Source organism: Procambarus clarkii, chromosome 35 (assembly GCF_040958095.1).
Source record: "Procambarus clarkii isolate CNS0578487 chromosome 35, FALCON_Pclarkii_2.0, whole genome shotgun sequence".
Classification (NCBI taxonomy): domain Eukaryota; kingdom Metazoa; phylum Arthropoda; class Malacostraca; order Decapoda; family Cambaridae; genus Procambarus; species Procambarus clarkii.
This window is the reverse complement of record NC_091184.1, coordinates 193,061-213,691: the sequence shown is the minus strand read 5'-3', so window position 1 is coordinate 213,691 and position 20,631 is coordinate 193,061. Positions and strand designations below refer to the sequence as shown.

At 44.8% G+C, this 20,631-nt stretch overlaps 1 protein-coding gene across 1 annotated transcript in view; it reads right to left on the bottom strand.

Moving 5' to 3' along the window:
- Nucleotides 1-19,346, bottom strand: part of LOC123751704 (tripartite motif-containing protein 59-like) — a 59,743-nt gene extending 40,397 nt beyond the window's left edge. The window contains exon 1 of the mRNA XM_069336041.1: nt 19,282-19,346. Within this exon, the coding sequence (XP_069192142.1) occupies nt 19,282-19,287 (6 nt within the window). The 5' untranslated portion in view covers nt 19,288-19,346. The remainder of the gene's footprint in view (nt 1-19,281) is intronic.
- Between the last annotated feature and the right edge of the window lie 1,285 nt (nt 19,347-20,631).

The window sequence follows — 20,631 nt, the reverse complement described above, 5'->3', positions numbered from 1 at the left end:
TACAAAACTGTGTTCAAGTTATTACTTACCCTTGCTGATGACTGCTGTTGGCATATGGAAGATGGTGAGGAGGGGGAGAAGGAGAGATGTTACTGTTTGGAAGGGAAGTCCCCTTCCATTATAACATTAGGCAGTGAGGACTTCTCTGGTGTGCACTCTCTGGCACATTTTGCCTGCATACTACCTGGACCTGCTTGTAGCTCACTGCTTGCTTGTCTTACTAAGAATCTGTCTAAAGACACTTGTTTTTCCCTACATTTTAACAATTGTCTGTAGTAAGACATCACATTGTCATTTAAAAGATCAATACAACGGCCTGCTACAGCTTTATCTGAGCGAGTTTTTTCAACAAAACTTTGCAGTTCTTCCCATACTTCACACATTTGCTTAATGAGGAAGGAACATCCTCTACTCCCAACTATTTTCTTAGGTTGAACCTTACCACTGGCTTTCTTGGGACCCATTGCAAGATACAGTATATAATAACAACATTTATGTTCAAATGGCCAAATATCCAACAAAACACTGTAAATCCTGGTGAAGAATTAGGCAGGATAGTCACTGGGCGCGAGGCACTGGTAAACTGAGCGGCGATTGCCGTGCCACCACGTGCTAGTCGGCCCGTACATGTATCAACACCCTCGTATCCTAAGGCAACCCTCGTATCCCGATACAAATTTTCCGAGCAAATCCTGCTCGTAACTAAAAAAACTCGTAACCAGGGGGCGCTTGTAAGCTGAGGAACCACTGTACGGGTCTCTATAACCAAAATGGGGCAGCTATCAAAAGAGCGCATTGCAGCAACCTAAACTGTGCATGCAATGCCTGAGCTGCCTGCACCCAAATAGAATCATCAGTGGACTGGGTGAACTGAGTCACAAACAAGTTACAAAACTTTCAGAAATCTGGGTCGAAGGTGTCACCAACCCAACAGGCAGCACGACGGAGGAAAAACACAGTGAGAGTCACCCAGAGGCAAGGAGACAGAGCAACCCCTCAAACTCGCACAAAGTGAGAGGGGACCTAAGGGTCACATCTATTAGACCCAAGTGCCCCACGGGAATTCTCATGGCCCTTAAACTGGTATACCATCACTAATGAAAGCCCAGGCAGGGTACTGCGACCCGGCACCCAAGTCTACCAAGAAAACCACTAAATGCTGCACCCTCGGGACATGTCCACTCACGGGGAACTAGTGGAGGTACCACTAAGACTCAATGGTAATAACCGAACACAAGGGGCAACCCCCGCCAGGCTGGGAAACAAAAGAAAAACCCCGCAAGAGGACAACGTACCCAGGCGGAACAGAGCCGGCAGCTATGAGAGGTGATAATTAGCTGTGCAGTTCCAGTGCAAACTATCCCTTCCAAAAGGCAACCAAGGATGCAGAAAAAAACCCCAGCACACTAAGGGTGGCTGATCACCGAGCAGCAAAGGACCAAGCAGAGGTAGATCCCAAGGTGACTTGTGGAAGGTGGCCCTAAGTCCCAAGGGCAGTACTTACTCCTGGCTCACACACCACCAAAAAACAGCACCACACCATAAGGCACAGAGCTAGAGGACAAATCTGGAACCAGAGTCGCACGACCGCTGCCTATCACATCAGCTTACAAACTGGGGTCTGGGGCTCCCCTTTCCCCCTTCTTGGGAAGGGTGGAGCTGCATAGACAGCGGCATGGCACATGGTGACGTCATGCTCGTTTACTCGTTTTCATTTAGGGAGTTCTGTCCACTCATTTGAATTTCAGTAACAGTTTTAACCAGAATAAGGGTTTGTTTTGGGGCGCTTACCTTTTGGGTGCCTGATCCGGTCGATGACAGACATAGAATGCTCCAAACCAAATGTGCATTTCTATAGCCCATTGCTCCTCATGCCTCTCTGAGGGGTCCAGGTTCTGGCTTGTGGTCTCTGGTAGGCCTAAGTACTCCATTCTGAGTACTTTTTGACATACTTTTCGAGTAGCATTTTGACTGATGCCAAAGTCAAATATATATCCATATCAGCCTGGATAGCTCCAAGAAGCCAAAGGGTCTTCCCCCCAAATATATGCCCAGATATAAAATGGTAAGAGGGGAAAAGTTTTTGCACACCGCAGTTAGCCACAAAAGCAATACAGAGTCGTCGAGCAGGTGCAGAGGTTGCGCTGCTACAACGCAGTGGTCGGATGTGAAACTACATAAGCCTCTCATGAGTTGAGGCGCCGCTTGGGGCCGGACAGCAAACGAATAGATGGAATAAACGAAAGATTGAGGTCCGGCAGTTAGGTTGGGGGAGTGTAACATCCCAGAGCTGGGTAAATATTCTGACAAACATCCCAGAGCTTGGTTAATATTCTGACAAATATCCTAGAGCTTGGTTAATATTCTGACAAACATCCCAGAGCTGGGTTAATATTCTGACAAACATCCCAGAGCTGGGTTAATATTCTGACGAACATCCCAGAGCTGGGTTAATATTCTGAATAACATCCCACAGCTAGATTAACATTCTGAGAAACATCTGAGATATGGGTTAATTTGCTGACAAACATCGCAGAGGACAGAACTTCAGTACAGTATTGAGCAAACAAACTTTTGAACATGAACAGAGATGCCAAACACAATCCCAGGAATTAGGAACCTCCCTGATGAACATGTACAGAGAAGGATGACAAAGACAATCCATGGAATTAGGAACGTCCCTGATGAAGAGATTAAAACTTTCTTTACATTCTTTACAAAGGTTAAGAACAAGTAAGAGAGAAGACTCGGGTATACAAAGTTTAAAAATAAAGAGTATAAGGGCATGAACTTGTAAGCCGTACCCTAGAGTACGAACTCACAAAACCAATCCTTTACTTCCTTACTTATAGTGTAGATATGTTACTTTAAAACAGGGATGTAGAACCAATGTGCATTTATAAACACTTCAAACCTTCAAACACAAGAGTAACAACGTGGGACCGGTACCATATTTTTTGAATTGGCAGAACTCGACAATCAAAGTACAGTACATGCATTACATTTATTAAAACACAGGAAATGGGACAATACACTACCAAGGAATAACATCTCGCTCACCATTAATGACAGTATTCCAGTCACAGAGATATAATGGAGGTAAATAACCCCACACAGTGAGGTGGACTCCTCACCAGCACACACCACACACCCGCAGCGTGTGAAGTCTCGCTCCTCCCTCTCTGTCCTCGTAGAGTGCTGGGACGGTACTCTCACGAAAACTTGTGGGAAAACTTAACACACACAATCATACACATTTACTAATGCTCAATTTAACATACTCTCACATTACTGGAGTGACAAGACACAGGAATACAAATGTTAAGAATAAAGAGAGACAAGACTCAGGAACACATATGTTACAAGTAAGGGGAGACAAGACTCAGGTACACAAAGGTTACGAGTAAGGGGAGACAGAAGACTCGGGTACACAAAGGTTATGAGAAAGAGCAGACAAGACTCAGGTACACAAAGGTTACAAGTAAGGGGAGACAAGACTCAGGTACACAAAGGTTACGAGTAAGGGGAGACAGAAGACTCGGGTACACAAAGGTTATGAGTAAGGAGAGACAAGACTCAGGTATATTAATACACTCACCAACACACGTTAGCAACAACTGTTAAGAGCCACCAGTCCCTCATAATATCCACCCCACCCAGTATTAGAGTTATAGTATTCCATACTTATACCCTGTTTGGACTGGCTTATAACCCATTAATATGCAATACAGTATGTGTAGTTAAGTAGGCTGTACAGTGGAACCTCGAATGACGAATTTAATCCATTCTGGCACCGTGGTCGTCATGTGATACTGACGTCATTCAAAACGAAGTTCCCCACTGAAAATAATGTAAATAGAAATATTCCGTTCTACTACCGAAAATCATCAGTATGATATTCGATGTTATAAATAATGGAGTAGCCTACCTCACATACACTGAACAAACCCTTTATGACATTTTTCTTTCTTCAAATTTGTTCAATTTTGTTTTCTTTTTTTCTATTTTGTATAGCAATAGGTTTGTTCAGTGTTTGTCAGGTAGGCTGCTCCATGTTTCTTAAAAAAAAAAAAATGAAAAAATGAAGAATTTTGAAAAACAGAACAATTGTCAAAAAAGATTCATTCAGTGTTCAGTAGGTAGACTGCTCCATGTTTCTTAAATAAAAAAAAAAATAAAAATAAAATAATAAAACAGTTGAAACACTTTGAAAAACGAACAAATGCCATAAAGGTTCATTCAGTGTTTGTCGGGTAGGTTGCTCCATTATGACAATCTTTCTGTGTTTCAAATGTGTTCCATTTGTTTTGTATTTTTCATTTATTTTTCAATAATGGAGCAGCCTACCCGCCAAACGCTGAACGAACTTATATGGCATTTGTCCATTTTTCAAAGTGTTTTAACTTTTTTTATCCTTTTTTTTTATTTAAGAAAAAATGGAGCAGCCTACCTGACAAACAACAAACAAACCTTTTTGACATTTGTTCTTTTTTTTTTAATTAATTTTGTTTTTTCTACAAAAAAGTCAATGCTTTACAACATCCCAGCATCAATAGCATCATTAACCATTGAGCCGCTAAGGGTCATAATGGCTTCGACACCCACAGGCGCAACAAAAAAATAAATCCAAAAAATTATTTCGTCTTATAGAAGTGTTCATTTGTGTTCCATGGTCACGGAAAAAATAACAAAAAAATCATAGGTGGCATATTTTGGCCCACAATCGGGTGGGGAAATCTGGCAAAAAAGAAGCATTGACAGAGCAGTCGCCAGACGAGGTCTGCTCTGCCCGAGCTGTCAGGCGGGGTGTTGCCACAAAGATATTATTACCTAATTATTTCAATGTCTCTGATTGATTTTTTCTTTGTTGTTTTGCAGTAATATTATTCAATAGTGTGTATTGTGATATATTTATATAATAAAATGTGTGAACCATCACTATACTCAAAATTATGGTGTGCATATTAGTGATTCAATTATTATGTTCATAAAACAATAAACAAATAGTTTTGCTGTTATTATACAATATACACAGGTTATATAAAGGTATCTGCATGTTTTACTCACCATAACGAACCACTAAGTTGGTATTGTGAGTCAAAATGCAACGAGGAGTGACCGCCACACACCAGCCAGCCACTTGCTGCCACACTCTCCCTCAACAACACCTTACTTGCCCACATTGTCCTCCCACGCTACTGTTTTTGCATTTATTCACTATACACAGACTTTATATATAAGTATTTACATGTTTTGTTCACCATAACTGTACATAAGCATGTATGGTGAGTAAAGACAATAAGACGTAGCTACTCGCACAGTCAGCTGGTGGCGGCCACCTTCACTGGTTTGAGGCCAGATGCACTAATATTTCTCCTCCAACAATACTGTTTGTGGTGTTATTACACTATATACACACATTATATATAAGTATCTACATCTTTTATTCACCATACCTGTACAATTAAGCTGGTATGGTGCCCAAAGACCATAGTGGCCACCAGTAAACAACAAGACATGTCTTGCAGACGACGCACCTCCCTCACCAAAATGGCGGCCCCGACATACTTCTATTGCTGTTATTACACTCTATACACACATTACATATAAGTATCTACATTTGTGTTCACCATAGTGAACCACTAAGCTGGTGTGGTAAGTCCAGTCAATAAAAGGTGGCCACACACAGTCAGAAGACGACGCCACAACCCTCCCTCCCTCAACATTACTCCTCCCACCATGGAGCACAGTGCTAAATGTCACCACAATCCTGCTATTATCAGAATCCTGGTCAGTTTGATCACAGTCAGGGGGGTCTTCTGTAATACTATCATCACAAAATAATGGCATGAACATATATATTATGGCATTTTTAGGCGATGCTGTGGTCACAAGCTGAACAGTGGTTCTGTGAGCTCATGCTGCATGCATCAGCCTTGGTGGCTCGCTCAGTACTGAAGCTCTCACACCCAGGAATGTTGGCCAGGATTTTTTTTCTAGGTGGTGTCTGTCAACTATCGGTCATGGCTGCACTATAGCTGCCCCCTATCCTGTGCGGGGTGTTTAAATTTAGGCACTAAACACTAAAACAGCTATTAATGTATAATGTTAAACAAAGAAAAATAATTTATTTGCATCGTCGGAGGCGTCTGAGAATCTGCGAGAAGCAGCGCGACCCCACCATGTGGTGTTGACATTATTCAAAGGAGCGCTCGCCTAACAAGACGAATTGTCGGCGATCGGGGTGTTTGTTAACCAAATTGCTCGCCATTTGAGGCGGTCGTCACTCGAGGTTCTACTGTAATGGATTTATAAGTGTTTCAGGTTCTCCAAACAACAGGGATCAACAAAAACTCCATGATTTGCTCATCATCAGCTCTACTGAACTGCCTGAAGAACAAGAATGTGAGAACTACTCTGGTGTAGCTCATCAACTGATTAGATCAGAGATAAACTTTAATGATACTTTTAAATCTATCAGAATAGATAAAAACAGTCACTAAAGCACCAGACAGGTAAGCTCACTAAACTAGCTTATCCCAATGATAAGTAAGATCTCATTCAATCAGCTATAAATATAAAACTAACCTTTATATTAATGAATGCCTTACCAAGCAGCGTTGATTCTCCTCTACAGACTGCATCATGTTCACAAACAAAACCTAAATCTTATCAAGCAGTGCTACACCAGGAATGGAACAATCATTGGTAAGAAAGAACAGGCAAAAGACGTGAAATAAAAAGTGTCCAACAATTATTGTCTTTCTTTGTTGATTGTAACATAACTGGAAGCCAGCAAACTTCCAATGTCATTGCTGAAACTAACACATGAGTGACCAAGCCTTACCTAGCCTAACCTTATTTAAATTTAGTTTTTTTATATTTTTATATTATTTAATAAATGCTTCTTTTTTATATTATTGGCTTCAATTTCATGTAATTTACCCTCTTATAACTATTACTACAATGACTTCAGTTTTATAAAATGTAATAATTTTTTTAATGCTTAATTCGTCTAGTTATCAGATTCTTAGCTTACAATATTTGCAACTTACCCATTTATCTGTTGATACTAACACTTCAATTTCCCAAAATGTTATAAACCTTGAACTCTTAATTTGTCAAATTATCTGAATCTTTAATTCATTACTTTGTGAATTAAAAATTAATAATTTAATTTCTTACTTATATATCTGCCCATTAATATTAGCTACTAGTCTTATTTGTTGTCTAATATTCCAGTATTGTTAATGGATTCTTAAGCTTTAAGTACATCAGTGTTTCCAGCCCATATGTGTTTCTTTCTATTGCATACCCTTATCCAACTTGTCTTATTACCATATGATATTACTGTATTACAATTAAGAGATTATTGAATTTTTAATTTGATTAAATATGTATCCTTTTTAATTAATTATTTTGAATCTGAATCCATTTGTTTATTCATAATCTTAATCTAATTGTCTAATTCTAACTTTATTCTCTCTCTTTTTTTTTTTTTTGCCTGTTTATATTACATATCCTTGCCCTTCTTGTATTATTACCTGTTACGGACCCGAGTCCAGTGTCCGAGCCCGGAGCAGTGACGACCACGCCATCTGTGGGTCAGCTCCCGAAACCCCCTCCAAATGGACGGCGCCGTCTAGTGAGGACGAGATATACTGGCCACAAGGGCTAGTTTCCCGTCCTGATCAGCTCATAACACAGCCGCTGCGGACCTCTGGTGAGGTGGAGCTTAGACAGCAACGCCATCTATGGAGTGGATAGGTGGGCGTTTGTGTCTAAGCATGTAAGTGAGGTGCCCTAAAGTGTCTCTATTACTGATGACGTGTCTGATTACAGAGTCGACCTGGGACTGCTGTAATGGAAGTTGGATGAGTCTACCCAAGGCAGCCGAGTAACCTCCACGTATTTGCCGCTGAAACTGTGAGTCACCCCCCGGATGAACACTGTTGTGTTAGCCTGCCTGTGAGGTGGCAGATCCAGGGATTGTCGTACCTGGGGCTGACTAGTGGAGAAGACTAACCCCTGGGGTGTTGTGGTGAGGAGAGTGATCTGTGGGATCACACGAGGCTCCTGCCTAGGGCTCGCTACCCTAGTATCGGTCGTGGAGTGGCCTAACCTGCGGAGCTGATTGGAACCTGCCAGCTACAGGCTGGATTTGTGGTTGACGGCCTCCACGACGGTGCCCCCAGTGGAGCTGTGATTTGGCTGGCCTGTGGCCAGGGTAGACTCGAGAGAATCGATGGATTCATTGTGAGGCCACAAGAGGACCGAGGGCTAAGCATTGTTGAACACCGTGGAACACTTCGCGTCTTCAGAGGAAGACCACATTGTATATTCTAGTGTTTATACCTCCCCCGTGTGATCATTTATATATTATTTATGGTGATGGTGATAATTATATTATTAAGTTTTTGCCTTTGTCTCCCTTCCCCTTTAATTTACTTGCGTTACGGAGCACACCCCTTGAAAGCCACTACTAGCTTGGGGTCGGATACCCAAACTCTACTAACATCAGAGAAAGAACCCAGTTGCGACCCGAGAGGGCCGTAACATAATTGGCATCCCCAGCGGGATCCGACCCCTTGTCAAGTATGTTTGACAGGGGTGGTGAAGTGGCACATTCCCTGTAAATAATTCCCCCTGTGTGTGACTATTAGGACGTTATACGTCCTGTGCGGTGCTCGGTGTGATTCAGTGCAATATTGTAGAGCGAAGTGCTCGCTGTGATTAAGTGCAATATTGTGTAGTGCGGTGCTCGGTGTGATTCGGTGCAATATTGTAGAGCGAAGTGCTCGCTGTGATTAAGTGCAATATTGTGTAGTGCGGTGCTCGGTGTGATTCAGTGCAATATTGTAGAGCAAGGTGCTCGCTGTGATTAAGTGCAATATTGTGTAGTGCGGTGCCCGGTGATTACGTGCAATATTGACAAGTGAGGCGCTAGGTGCGATAAAGTGCAATATTGACGTAGAACAGTGCTCGGTGCGTTAAGTGCTAACGAAAGCGGTGTGTTAAGTGTTAGTGTTCCATCTCAGTGACGATGGCGGAAAAAGCGACCATAGATGATCTAGACGATGTTCAGGCCTTTCTGAACAGGGAGGACTGTCTTGCCAGATTAAAATATCTGGGGAAACAAGAACTCGTCTTGGTTAGTGCCTACCTGGAGATTAAGATACGGGCCAGTGATTCCTGTGTGGAGATCTTGTCCAAGGTTCACCGGCATTTGATGGCCGAGGAGAAAGAGGAAAGCGAGGCACAAGGTACAAAAGAAAGTGAAGAAGTAGCTTCCACTGAAAAGGAAGATAAAGGCAGTGATGCAGGTGAGCTAAATATAAGTTTACTTACAGTCAAAATGCGTGCCTTAGAGATAAATCGCGAGATAGAATGGAAGAAGTTAGAATTAGAACGAGAATTAAAAGATAAAGGCATGGAGATGAAAAATAAAGAAATGGAGATGAAAGATAAAGAATTGGCGATGAGGCGTTTAGAATTAGAAGAAAAAGAAAGAGACAACATGAGCTAGAAGTTTTGCGGTTAGGTGGTCGGAGGCAAACAATGGTAACAAGTGGTTTCGATCCGGTAAGGAACATAAAAATGGTCCCGAAGTTCAACGAGAAGGAAGTTTCGAAGTTCTTCGCGGCCTTCGAGAAAGTCGCAGCCTCTTTGGAGTGGCCGAAGGAGAATTGGGCCATCATGATACAGTCCGTCTTGACTGGGAAGGCCTAAGTCGCCTACTCCACGTTGTCCCTTGATGACTCTGGCGATTACGACAAGGTGAAGAAGGTCGTGCTCATGGCGTACCAATTGGTACCTGAGGCTTACAGGCAGAAGTTCCGAAACCTGAAAAAGACCTCAGAGCACACTTTCACCGAATTCGCCACAATCAAGGAGCGACTTTTCCAGGAATGGTGTGCCTCTCGGAAGGTGGAGACCAAAGAAGACCTCGAGCAGCTCATACTGTTAGAGGACTTCAAAGACTGTCTGTCCGGAGATCTAAAGACGTACTTAGAAGAGCAGCAAGTGGAGACCTTGAGTGCGGCAGCCACCATGGCTGAAGAGTACATCCTGACGCATAGGCCTTCTGCTAAGTACGTCCCGTAGAATTACCCCGCCGGTTTTACAAGCCTCGTCAGGAAGCAGAGAGACCTGTCCCACGAAGCGCTGAGAAGACGTCCCCAAGTAGCCCTCGAAGGACTAGTCCTAACAGTCCGAAACACCGGAGTCCGAGGAGGAATATGGTGTGTTGGACTTGTGGGCAGAAAGGGCATGTAGCTGCTATGTGTCGAGGCAGAAGAGGTAGCGGCCCACGTAGGGAGGTGATGCTGATGAGCTGCGTAACACTACCAGCAGGAAGCCAGTCTACAACTACGCAGGAAGAACCAAGATTGTTTTCCCTCACACTTCAAGCGGGTATGTAACGAGTGATCATACTGGTAGATCAGTTGTAGTGCTCAGAGATAGTGGAGCAGCCCAGTCCCTGATCGTGAAAAACTCGTTACCCGAGGGAGTGAGTGTGGATGGGAGACAAAAGGTTGTCCTGGTTGGGTTTCCTAGGACGCAGTACATCGCCCCCTTAGTGCCGATACATCTCGACTCACCTTACTTCAGCGGCACATGTGCGTTGCAGTAGTTGATACCCTCCCTATAGCTGGGATTGACGTGATACTAGCCAACGACTTGGTGACAGATTGGAGCAACAATCATCCCAAGGTCGCGGACCGAGTCTGCCGGAACAGCAAGGTCTGAGGTAATAGCAGGCAGTGGTAATGTCCAGGTACAGACAGACCCGGAATTGAAAATGTTTAATCCTTCCTCTCACCCGCAGATCGACAGCATTATAGCAAAGTCTCCTGATTCTTCTCCCGATGAAGAACATGCGGTTACTGTGGTAGAAGCGACTGAGCGAGAAGAGAGGCCTCGTGTACGGACACCCACGGATATCCTAGCGTCTGGAGTGAAGGCATCTGAGTATTTGCGGTATGGCAAAGTACCGCGTTCATTGAACCGGCCAGAGATTCCCCAGACGTCGGAGGTATGTGAGGTATGTACGAAAATTCTAGTGCCCTCTTCGGTCCAAACCAGGCTAATGGATATAGCCGGTTATGGACATTACAGCTCAGGAAGCTTATCCCTCAGTTGGCCCCATGTCTCTTAGCGGTATTTTGTTTTATTCTCGTGTGTGTGTTCTCAGTAAAGACCAGGGGACGACCCGACAGATGATGGCTCCCATGAACATCGTGAAGAGATCCCAGGGATTAGAGACGTGCACTGTGAGTGTCGCAGTCAAAGAAGGGACCTGGAAGGTGATGGTAGATACAGGAGGTATGAGAAGTAATATTATGAGTGACTGTTTCCGACAGGTTGACACCCCCCGCGTGATTGCTGAGCCTAAAATGCAGCGTTATACGGAACGTTGGTCGACCTGACGGTGGCAGAGCGAATGCCATCCTCGATGTACGAGCAGCCCTGTTGGGACTAGGTGTGGGCCTAGTAGAAGAGTATGCTGTGAGTACTGATTTAACTATCGCTATCACTCTGAATTATCAGACCCCTGTATTCCAGGTTCCCGTCTCCCTGAAGGACTACCCGGTACCAGAAATGCCGTCTGTGACCAGCCATCATCAGTGCCACGACACACGGAAGTGTCGAGTCGCCCCAGATCATGTCAATATCAATCCCTTACTCGAGGCACGTGAGATTATGCCCCTGCTTGAAATCAGTGGAAGTGTGGAAGATTACATCAGGCAGGTCATTGCCTTCTATCTTCAAGTTTCCTTTGTGCCAGTGTTTCTCCTTAGGACAGTTCTGTGGAGAAGACAGCCTCGCCACTCCAGTTTACAGTGTACATGAGTCCATTTGGAGTTGTATCCCCGTACTAATTTGGTTTGTGTTTTTCTTTATAGAACCCCAAACCAAATTCCTTTTGGTGGGGAGGTGTTACGGACCCGAGTCCAGTGTCCGAGCCCGGAGCAGTGACGACCACGCCATCTGTGGGTCAGCTCCCGAAACCCCCTCCAATGGACGGCGCCATCTAGTGAGGACGAGATATACTGGCCACAAGGGCTAGTTTTCCGTCCTGATCAGCTCATAACAGCCGCTGCTGACCTCTGGTGAGGTGGAGCTTAGACAGCAACGCCATCTATGGAGTGGATAGGTGGGGTTTGTGTCTAAGCATGTAAGTGAGGTGCCCTAAAGTGTCCCTATTACTGATGACGTGTCTGATTACAGAGTCGACCTGGGACTGCTGTAATGGAAGTTGGACGAGTCTACCCAAGGCAGCCGAGTAACCTCCACGTATTTGCCGCTGAAACTGTGAGTCACCCCCCGGATGAACACTGTTGTGTTAGCCTGCCTGTGAGGTGGCAGATCCAGGGATTGTCGTACCCGGGGCTGACTAGTGGAGAAGACTAACCCCTGGGGTGTTGTGGTGAGGAGAGTGATCTGTGGGATCACACGAGGCTCCTGCCTAGGGCTCGCTACCCTAGTATCGGTCGTGGAGTGGCCTAACCTGCGGAGCTGATTGGAACCTGCCAGCTACAGGCTGGATTTGTGGTTGACGGCCTCCACGACGGTGCCCCCAGTGGAGCTGTGATTTGGCTGGCCTGTGGCCAGGGTAGACTCGAGAGAATCGAAGGATTCATCGTGAGGCCACAAGAGGACCGAGGGCTAAGCATCGTTGAACACCGTGGAATACTCCGCGTCTTCAGAGGAAGACCACATTGTATATTCTAGTGTTTATACCTCCCCCGTGTGATCATTTATATATTATTTATGGTGATGGTGATAATTATATTACAGGCATACCTCAGAATAAGAGTTTAATCCGTTCCTGGAGACGCCTCGCCTTCCGAAAACTCGCATTCCGAAGTTAATTTCCCCATAAGAAATAAAGGGGAAATGAATTAATCCGTTCCTGACTACCCCAAAAACCCCACATCAAACTAAATTTTTATATCTAATTTACCTAATTCATCTAAATAAACCTACAAAACTGTGTTCCAGTTATTACTTACCTTGCTGTCGAGTGCTGTAGGCGTATGGAAGATGGTGAGGAGGGGGGAGGAGGAGAGGAGTTACTGTTTGGAAGGGGAGTCCCCTTCCATAATCACATCACATAACCCCATGCCTTGTAACACTATGGATACTACTTCTCTTTCTAAATTTTTCAAACCAGCCCCTGCTTGCCTTAAACTCTTTCTTATCTGCATCACTCGTTGCAGGGGTATTCTTTAGAAGGTCTTCGTGCAACACCCTGGCTTTCTCACAAATAATGGCCTCCGAAACACTATCAGCCCTCAACTCCTTGTCGTGTATCCAAATTAATAACAACTTTTCCACTTCATCAAGTATTTGTGGTCTTTGTGCCGTTAATGTTCTTACTCCTTTTGCCACTTTAGCACCCATAATCTTATTTTTCTTCTTAAGTATAGTGCATATTGTTGATGTGGCTTTGTTGTACTGCCTACAAAGTTCAACAACACGTGCACCGTTCTCGTGCTTCCGAATGATCTCTTGTTTCTCCTCTATTGTCATCCTCACATGAGCTTTCTGGCCTTTATCCTTACCACTGGCTTTCTTGGGACCCATGGTGAGATATATAATAACAAATTGTATAGACAAATCACCAAAAATCCAACAAAACACTGAAAATCCGCGAGAAGAATTGATGTGGGGGTAGTCACTGAGCGCGAGACAATAATAAACTGAGGGGCGGAGGGGCGACGAACGCGCTAGGTCGGCTGTACGCGTATCAACAAACTCGCGTCCAAACTCGCCTCCCGAAGTAACCCTCGCCTTCTGAGACAAATTTTTGGAGTAAATACACCTCGCCTTCCGAAAACCTCGCATTCAGGGACAATCGCATTCCGAGGTACCACTGTATTAAGTTTTTGCCTTTGTCTCCCTTCCCCTTTAATTTACTTGCGTTATGGAGCACACCCCTTGAAAGCCACTACTAGCTTGGGGCCGGATACCCAAACTCTACTAACATCAGAGAAAGAACCCAGTTGCGACCCGAGAGGGCCGTAACATTACCATATTATATTCATGTATTACAATATTATATTCATGTATTACAATATTAAATTAATTCTTAACTTAGCTAATTATTTGTATTCTAATTGATTAATTATTTGAATCTCAATTTGTTTACTCTAGAAATCTTAATTTGATTAATTATCTAATTTCCCACTCTTCTGTTCATTATTTTTACTTTTATATCTGGTAAATTGTATTACTTATATGCAGTATCTGATCAATTTTATTACTTACATATCTGCTGAATAATATTTGCAATCACTTCTCTATTCTTGCATTTTTTCTTTTCAAATACAGTGCATCATCTCTCTAACAGACCCCGCTCTAACGAATTCCCGGATGGTCCAAATGAATTGCATTTGGCACTAAATGTTCAGTGGAACATACAAAAATTCATTTGTGTTGTTCCACTGATGGTGGTGACCTAGTCCGGCATAGCAGGGCTGTGAGAGCTGTGTATTGTACACACTCTCCACAGCGTTCACTTCACCATGCATATCACTAGTAGCAGACACCTGTTTGGTCTTTTTCCAGATTTGGGTTATCAAAATCATTGGCATGCTCATCTTCAAGCAATATGCCTTCTTAAAAACATGGCCGACTAGGGCTGGGAGCTTGATATGGATGAATACGACATGGTTGCTACCTTGAATATGAGCCTACCCATGACCGTGGGGAATGCTGGGAATTTTTTTCAATCTGGCAAACACCTCAGGAATCCATCTTGTACCCAAGTCAACACCGCGTTGGACAGGTGTTTGGGAGCCAAAGGCGCGTGTGCCACCCATTGTTGCTCACTCAGTACTGCCCCAGCCAGCAGCCCTAGGTCATTCTGGGAATTTTTTCCAAGATGGCTGCCTCTCACTGGAGGTCCTAAGAGTCCATTTTGTAATCAACCTACCGCAAGCGCGCTTCGACCGTGTACGAAAAAATAAAAAAATACTTTTGTCAGTTAGCGCAGTAATTGGCGAATGGCATTTGTCGTTTGGCACAGTGCAGTGGTTAAGGTGTTATGCGCACCCCTGATTGAGCAATATTATACGCTTTTTGCATTTCAGAGGGTTAATACACTCAACATAACTGGGTAATAACACCATGATTAACCCTTAAACTGCACAACACGTCATATGATGTGTTGAGTAACTTGCTATAAATTGTGCATGATGTCATATGACGTGATGGAATACCACACAAGATTTGAATGGCCAGCGGGGTAGGGGGGGCCCCCATACGCTGCCCAGGGGCTATAGTAAACCAGCTGCCATTTTGTAAAAAATATCCAGCTCATGCTACCAATGCGTGGGAAGTACCAATTACCCAGCGGTCACCATGGCGAACGCATGGCCAAATGCCTCCTGAGCACGCACCACGCAATCACTTACTCAAGAGCAAATAACTAGTGAATTATTTTCTGATGGTGAGGACAGTGATTTTTGATGACCCTGACATTGATAAGGACTACAGACAATTGTCCGATGATAGTAGCACAGACAGTGAATATGAGATACAGTACAGTCTCCTCCCATGGCGAGGCCTACATGCTCACCCGTGCCTCCTCGCCCAATGTCTACTCCAATTCACCCACGACCACACAGTTCTTGTGCTTATTTAGAGTACGAGGATATTTTGGGCGATGAGTCAGAGGAAGGTGACTCATTTTCTGGTTTTAGTGAAGTGGATTCAGAGCATAGTGTTATCATGCCTGTTGCTAGTACCAGTGGTGATACTGGGCGAGAATTTGTCGCGTCAGCAGCGTCTCGCCCAGCCAAGCGCTGCCGTATGGCACCACATGAGGAACCAAGACCCTCATGTTCACGTGATTTCACCTCACGTTCACATAGCGCCCGTACTTTGCATAGACAGACTTTAGCTCCTGGTCCACGGTGTGCAATGCTTCCTCGCTGTCGAGCCGCTGTTGCGTCTCGCAGGACACCAGGTGTACTTGTGTGGAGTGATGGTGATGATTTTATTCCTCTAATTCCTGCCGTTGACAATAAAGAAGTTGGGATTACAGACCTTTTCCCTGATAATGGTGAGGACATGTGTGAAATGGATTACTTTACAGCATTTTATGATGAGCCGCTCATGGAATATATTGTACACCAAATGAACCTTCATGCGACTCATCTCACTGGAAAAGAGATAACAGAATATTCACGATTGCAGCATTGGAAAAACACTGCTGTAGGTGAAATGCATATATTTTTGGCAATATGTATGTTGATGAAACATTGTGTCAAACATGCTATCACAGATTATTTAAGCAAAGACCAGACTATTCCAACACCTTTCTTCAGGAAATATATGTCCCGAGACAGGTTTCAGATACTCCTCAGGTGTCTTCATTTTGCAAGTAATGAGGACCGGACAGAGGATGATAGACTTTGGAGAGTCAGGCACTATATGAATGAAGCGATTAGTAAGTTCAGAGATTTCTACGTACCAGCACAGAAGCTGGTGATTGACGATTCCCTTGTGCTTTTCAGAGGACGTGTTGCATTCAAGCAGTATATTCCCTCCAAACGCAACAAATTTGGATTGAAATTCTTTGTTTTTTGTGACTGTGAAACAGGATACGTGTTACACACGATTCTGTATTCTGCTAGCGATGTAGACATTCCCGGTAACGACCAACATGGTTTCTCAGGTAGTGTGGTGAAGTCACTGATGGCACCATGGATGAACAAGGGCCACATTTTATACATGGATAACTGCTATACAAGTCCCTTGCAAGATAGGTTTTTGATTTAAAATAGAACTGGATTGTTTGGCACAGTAAAGCCAAGAAGAAGGGAAATGCCAGTGTTTGACAATAAACTTGAAGTTGGTGACTGCCAACTAAGAAAAAGTGATCAAATACGCTCAGTTAGGTGGAAAGACAAGAGAGAAGTGAACTTGCTGACAACCGTTCATGATAGTACAATGGTGAACAGTGGCAAGGTGAACCAAGTAACGCAAGAACCAATAAGCCAGATTGTGTTCTTGACTATAATATCAACATGCATTTGGTTGATAAATCTGACATGATGGTGGGCAGTGTCGAGTGAGTGCGGAAAACATTGAAGTGGACGAAAAAAGTGTTTTTCGATCTTGTTGACATAAGCATGTTGAACAGCTATAATATGTATCTGGTGAAAACTGGACGTAAACCAAGTTTCCGTTCGTTTGCTTTTATACTTGGGACACAGTTATTAGCAAAGTTTGGCAAAGATGTTTCTGGCATACAAAGATCCATCATGAACCCAGTGTTGCAGCATGCTGCTACACCCAGGCTCACTCACACGGAGGGCTTTCAAGCACACAGACTAAAACATTTGCCACCAGCTGGAAAGCGTGCAATAGACCAATGTGATTGCTTAGTTTGTAGAACAATAAAAGAGATCAGATATGTAAACTTGTGCAAACATGGTGTGAAGCGTGTGCAGTCCCATTGTGTGCTGTCAACTGCTTCAACAACTACCACTGTCTCCAAGAATTCTAAATGTGCAATAATAGTGCAAAAACCTGTAAATAGTGCATGCATGTGTGTAAATATAATAATGAACAATGTGAATACATATTATATTGGCATAATGGGAAAATATTTTTGTGTGTGTTACGACCCTCTCGGGACGCAACGGGGTTCTCACTCTGATGTTGTTAGAGTCAGATATATATATCCGTTCCCAAGCCAGTAGTGGCTATCAAGGGATGAGATCCGTGACGCAAGTAACTTAAAGGGAGTAGGGAAAGAAAGCTAAGAACTTAATATTATAATTTTCACCATCACCGATTAAATATATAAAATAAAAGAGTGCACAAGGGGGAGGGATATTAACACTTGACAAGGGGATTCTTCACAATGTAGTCTTCTGCTGAAGACTCTGGATCCATAAGCTAGGCGCTGAGTCCTTGGTGCTTTCTTCGTGGCCACACAACGAATTCTTCAAAGAAGCTGAGCCTACCCTGGCCACAGGTCAGCCAAAACACATGTCCACTGGGGGCACCGCCGTGGAGGCCGTCAACCACACGTCCAGCTGGTCTGCTGGCAGGTTCTGAGCCAACAAGGCTGGTACGGCCAATCCACGAACGATAAAAGTGGAACGCCCTAGACAGGAGCCTCGTGTGACACCACAAATCACTCTCCTGTCTTCAGTACCCCAGTGGATGATCGTCTCCAACAGTCGGTCCTGGGTAAATCCTTTTACTGCCACTCCACTGGCAGGCTAACACACCACAGTGTTCTTCCGGGGGGACGACTTCACAACAGCTGCAGCAAGGTTCAAGGTATGGAGACTGGCTGCCTCGGGTAGACTGACTCAACTTCCATCACAGGGGTCCCAGGTCGACTCTGTAAGCAGACACGTCATCAATACCTGGGACACACTAAAACACCTCACTTACGGGCTCGGGCACAAATGCCTGACGTATCCGCTCCATAGATGGCGGTGGTGTCTGGGCACCACCTCACCAGAGGTCAGCAGCGGCGGTGTTGAGCGCTGAACCAGACTGGAAACTGGTCCTCGAGGCCAGTACACGCTGTCCTCACCAGGTGTCGTCGTCCGTTTGGCGGGGGTTTCGGGAGCTGACCCACAGATGGCGTGGTTGTCACTGCTCCGGGCTCGGACGCTGGATCCGGGTTCGTAACAGTGTGCATGTGTATACTCAATGTATGCAACATTTATTACCATTGAACATGAAGTAATATTATATGCAACACAATTAGTGAATAATATTTGTGATAAAATACGCCTAGACACTGTAAATAATGTAGCAAAAATAAATTTGTGGCAATTCTGACTGCTTGAGGAAGGCGCGCAATGCCTCTGGGATGCACCTTGCATGAGCAAGCATGCAGGGTGTGACGTCATCGCTCATATTGTCGGCTCATTTATGTCATTTGTAAGTACGATTAATTTTTTTCTCTTCTCGTGGTCAGGGAACACAAATTAACAGGTTAGGAAGATTTTTTTTTCTTTTTTGTTACACGCCTGTGGGTGACAAGGGACAAATAGCCCTTAGCAACAAACGGGTTAATACACTCACCATCACTTGGTCATGCTAATATGATTAATACACTCACCATCACTGGGTCATGCCAATATAATTAATACACTCGCCATCACTGGTAAATGACAACACCAACATTAATACACAAGTTAATGAAAATATCTTGATTAATACACTCACAATCACTGGTTATTGACATCAACATGATAAACACACACACTGGTAATACAGTAAAAATAAAATTGTCCTTACCATCATTAATGGGCAAGAGTTGTGTTTGCTATCGTCCTGGGTAGCCGAGCAGAGACTGCAAGCAGTATTACCTATTAAGGGAAAATAAAACAAATTTAAGGTTTCTATGACTAAATTTTTCCCACCAAAACATAGTAAATATTTAGAAAAATTAAATAATTTTTTTTTAGGTATTGTGCTTTGAGCAAAAGTAAGGAGGGTGGGCAGGAGTAAGGAGGGTGGCCAGGAGTAAGGAGGGTGGGCAGGAATAAGGAGGGTGGGCAGGAGTAAGGAGGGTGGGCAGGAGTAAGGAGGATGGGCAGGAGTAAGGAGGGTGGGCAGGAGTAAGAAGGATGGGCAGGAGTAAGGAGGGTGGGCAGGAATAAGGAGGGTGGGCAGGAGTAAGGAGGGTGGGCAGGAGTAAGGAGGGTGGGCAGGAGTAAGGAGGGTGGGCAGGAGTAAGGAGGATGGGCAGGAGTAAGAAGGATGGGCAGGAGTAAGAAGGATGGGCAGGAGTAAGGAGGGTGGGCAGGAATAAGGAGGGTGGGCAGGAGTAAGGAGGGTGGGCAGGAGTAAGGAGGGTGGGCAGGAGTAAGGAGGTGGGAGGAGGGCAGAGAAGGATGGGCAGGAGTAAGAAGGATGGGCAGGAGTAAGAGGGTGGGCAGGAGTAAGGAGGGTGGGCAGGAGTAAGGAGGGCGGGCAGGAGTAAGGAGGATGGGCAGGAGTAAGGAGGTGGGCAGGAATAAGGAGGGTGGGCAGGAGTAAGGAGGGTGGGCAGGAGTAAGGAGGGTGGGCAGGAATAAGGAGGGTGGGCAGGAGTAAGGAGGGTGGGCAGGAGTAAGGAGGATGGGCAGGAGTAAGGAGGATGGGCAGGAGTAAGAAGGATGGGCAGGAGTAAGGAGGGTGGGCAGGAATAAGGAGGGTGGGCAGGAGTAAGGAGGGCGGGCAGGAATAAGGAGGATGGGCAGGAGTAAGGAGGGTGGGCAGGAATAAGGAGGGTGGGCAGGAGTAAGGAGGGTGGGCAGGAGTAAGGAGGGTGGGCAGGAATAAGGAGGGTGGGTAGGAATAAGGAGGATGGGCAGGAGTAAGGAGGGCGGGCAGGAATAAGGAGGGTGGGCAGGAATAAGGAGGGTGGGCAGGAATAAGGAGGGTGGGCAGGAATAAGGAGGGTGGGCAGGGGTAAGGAGGGTGGGCAGGAGTAAGGAGGGTGGGCAGGAATAAGGAGGGTGGGCAGGGGTAAGGAGGGTGGGCAGGAGTAAGGAGGATGGGCAGGAGTAAGGAGGGTGGGCAGGAGTAAGGAGGATGGGCAGGAGTAAGGAGGGTGGGCAGGAGTAAGGAGGGTGGGCAGGAGTAAGGAGGATGGGCAGGAGT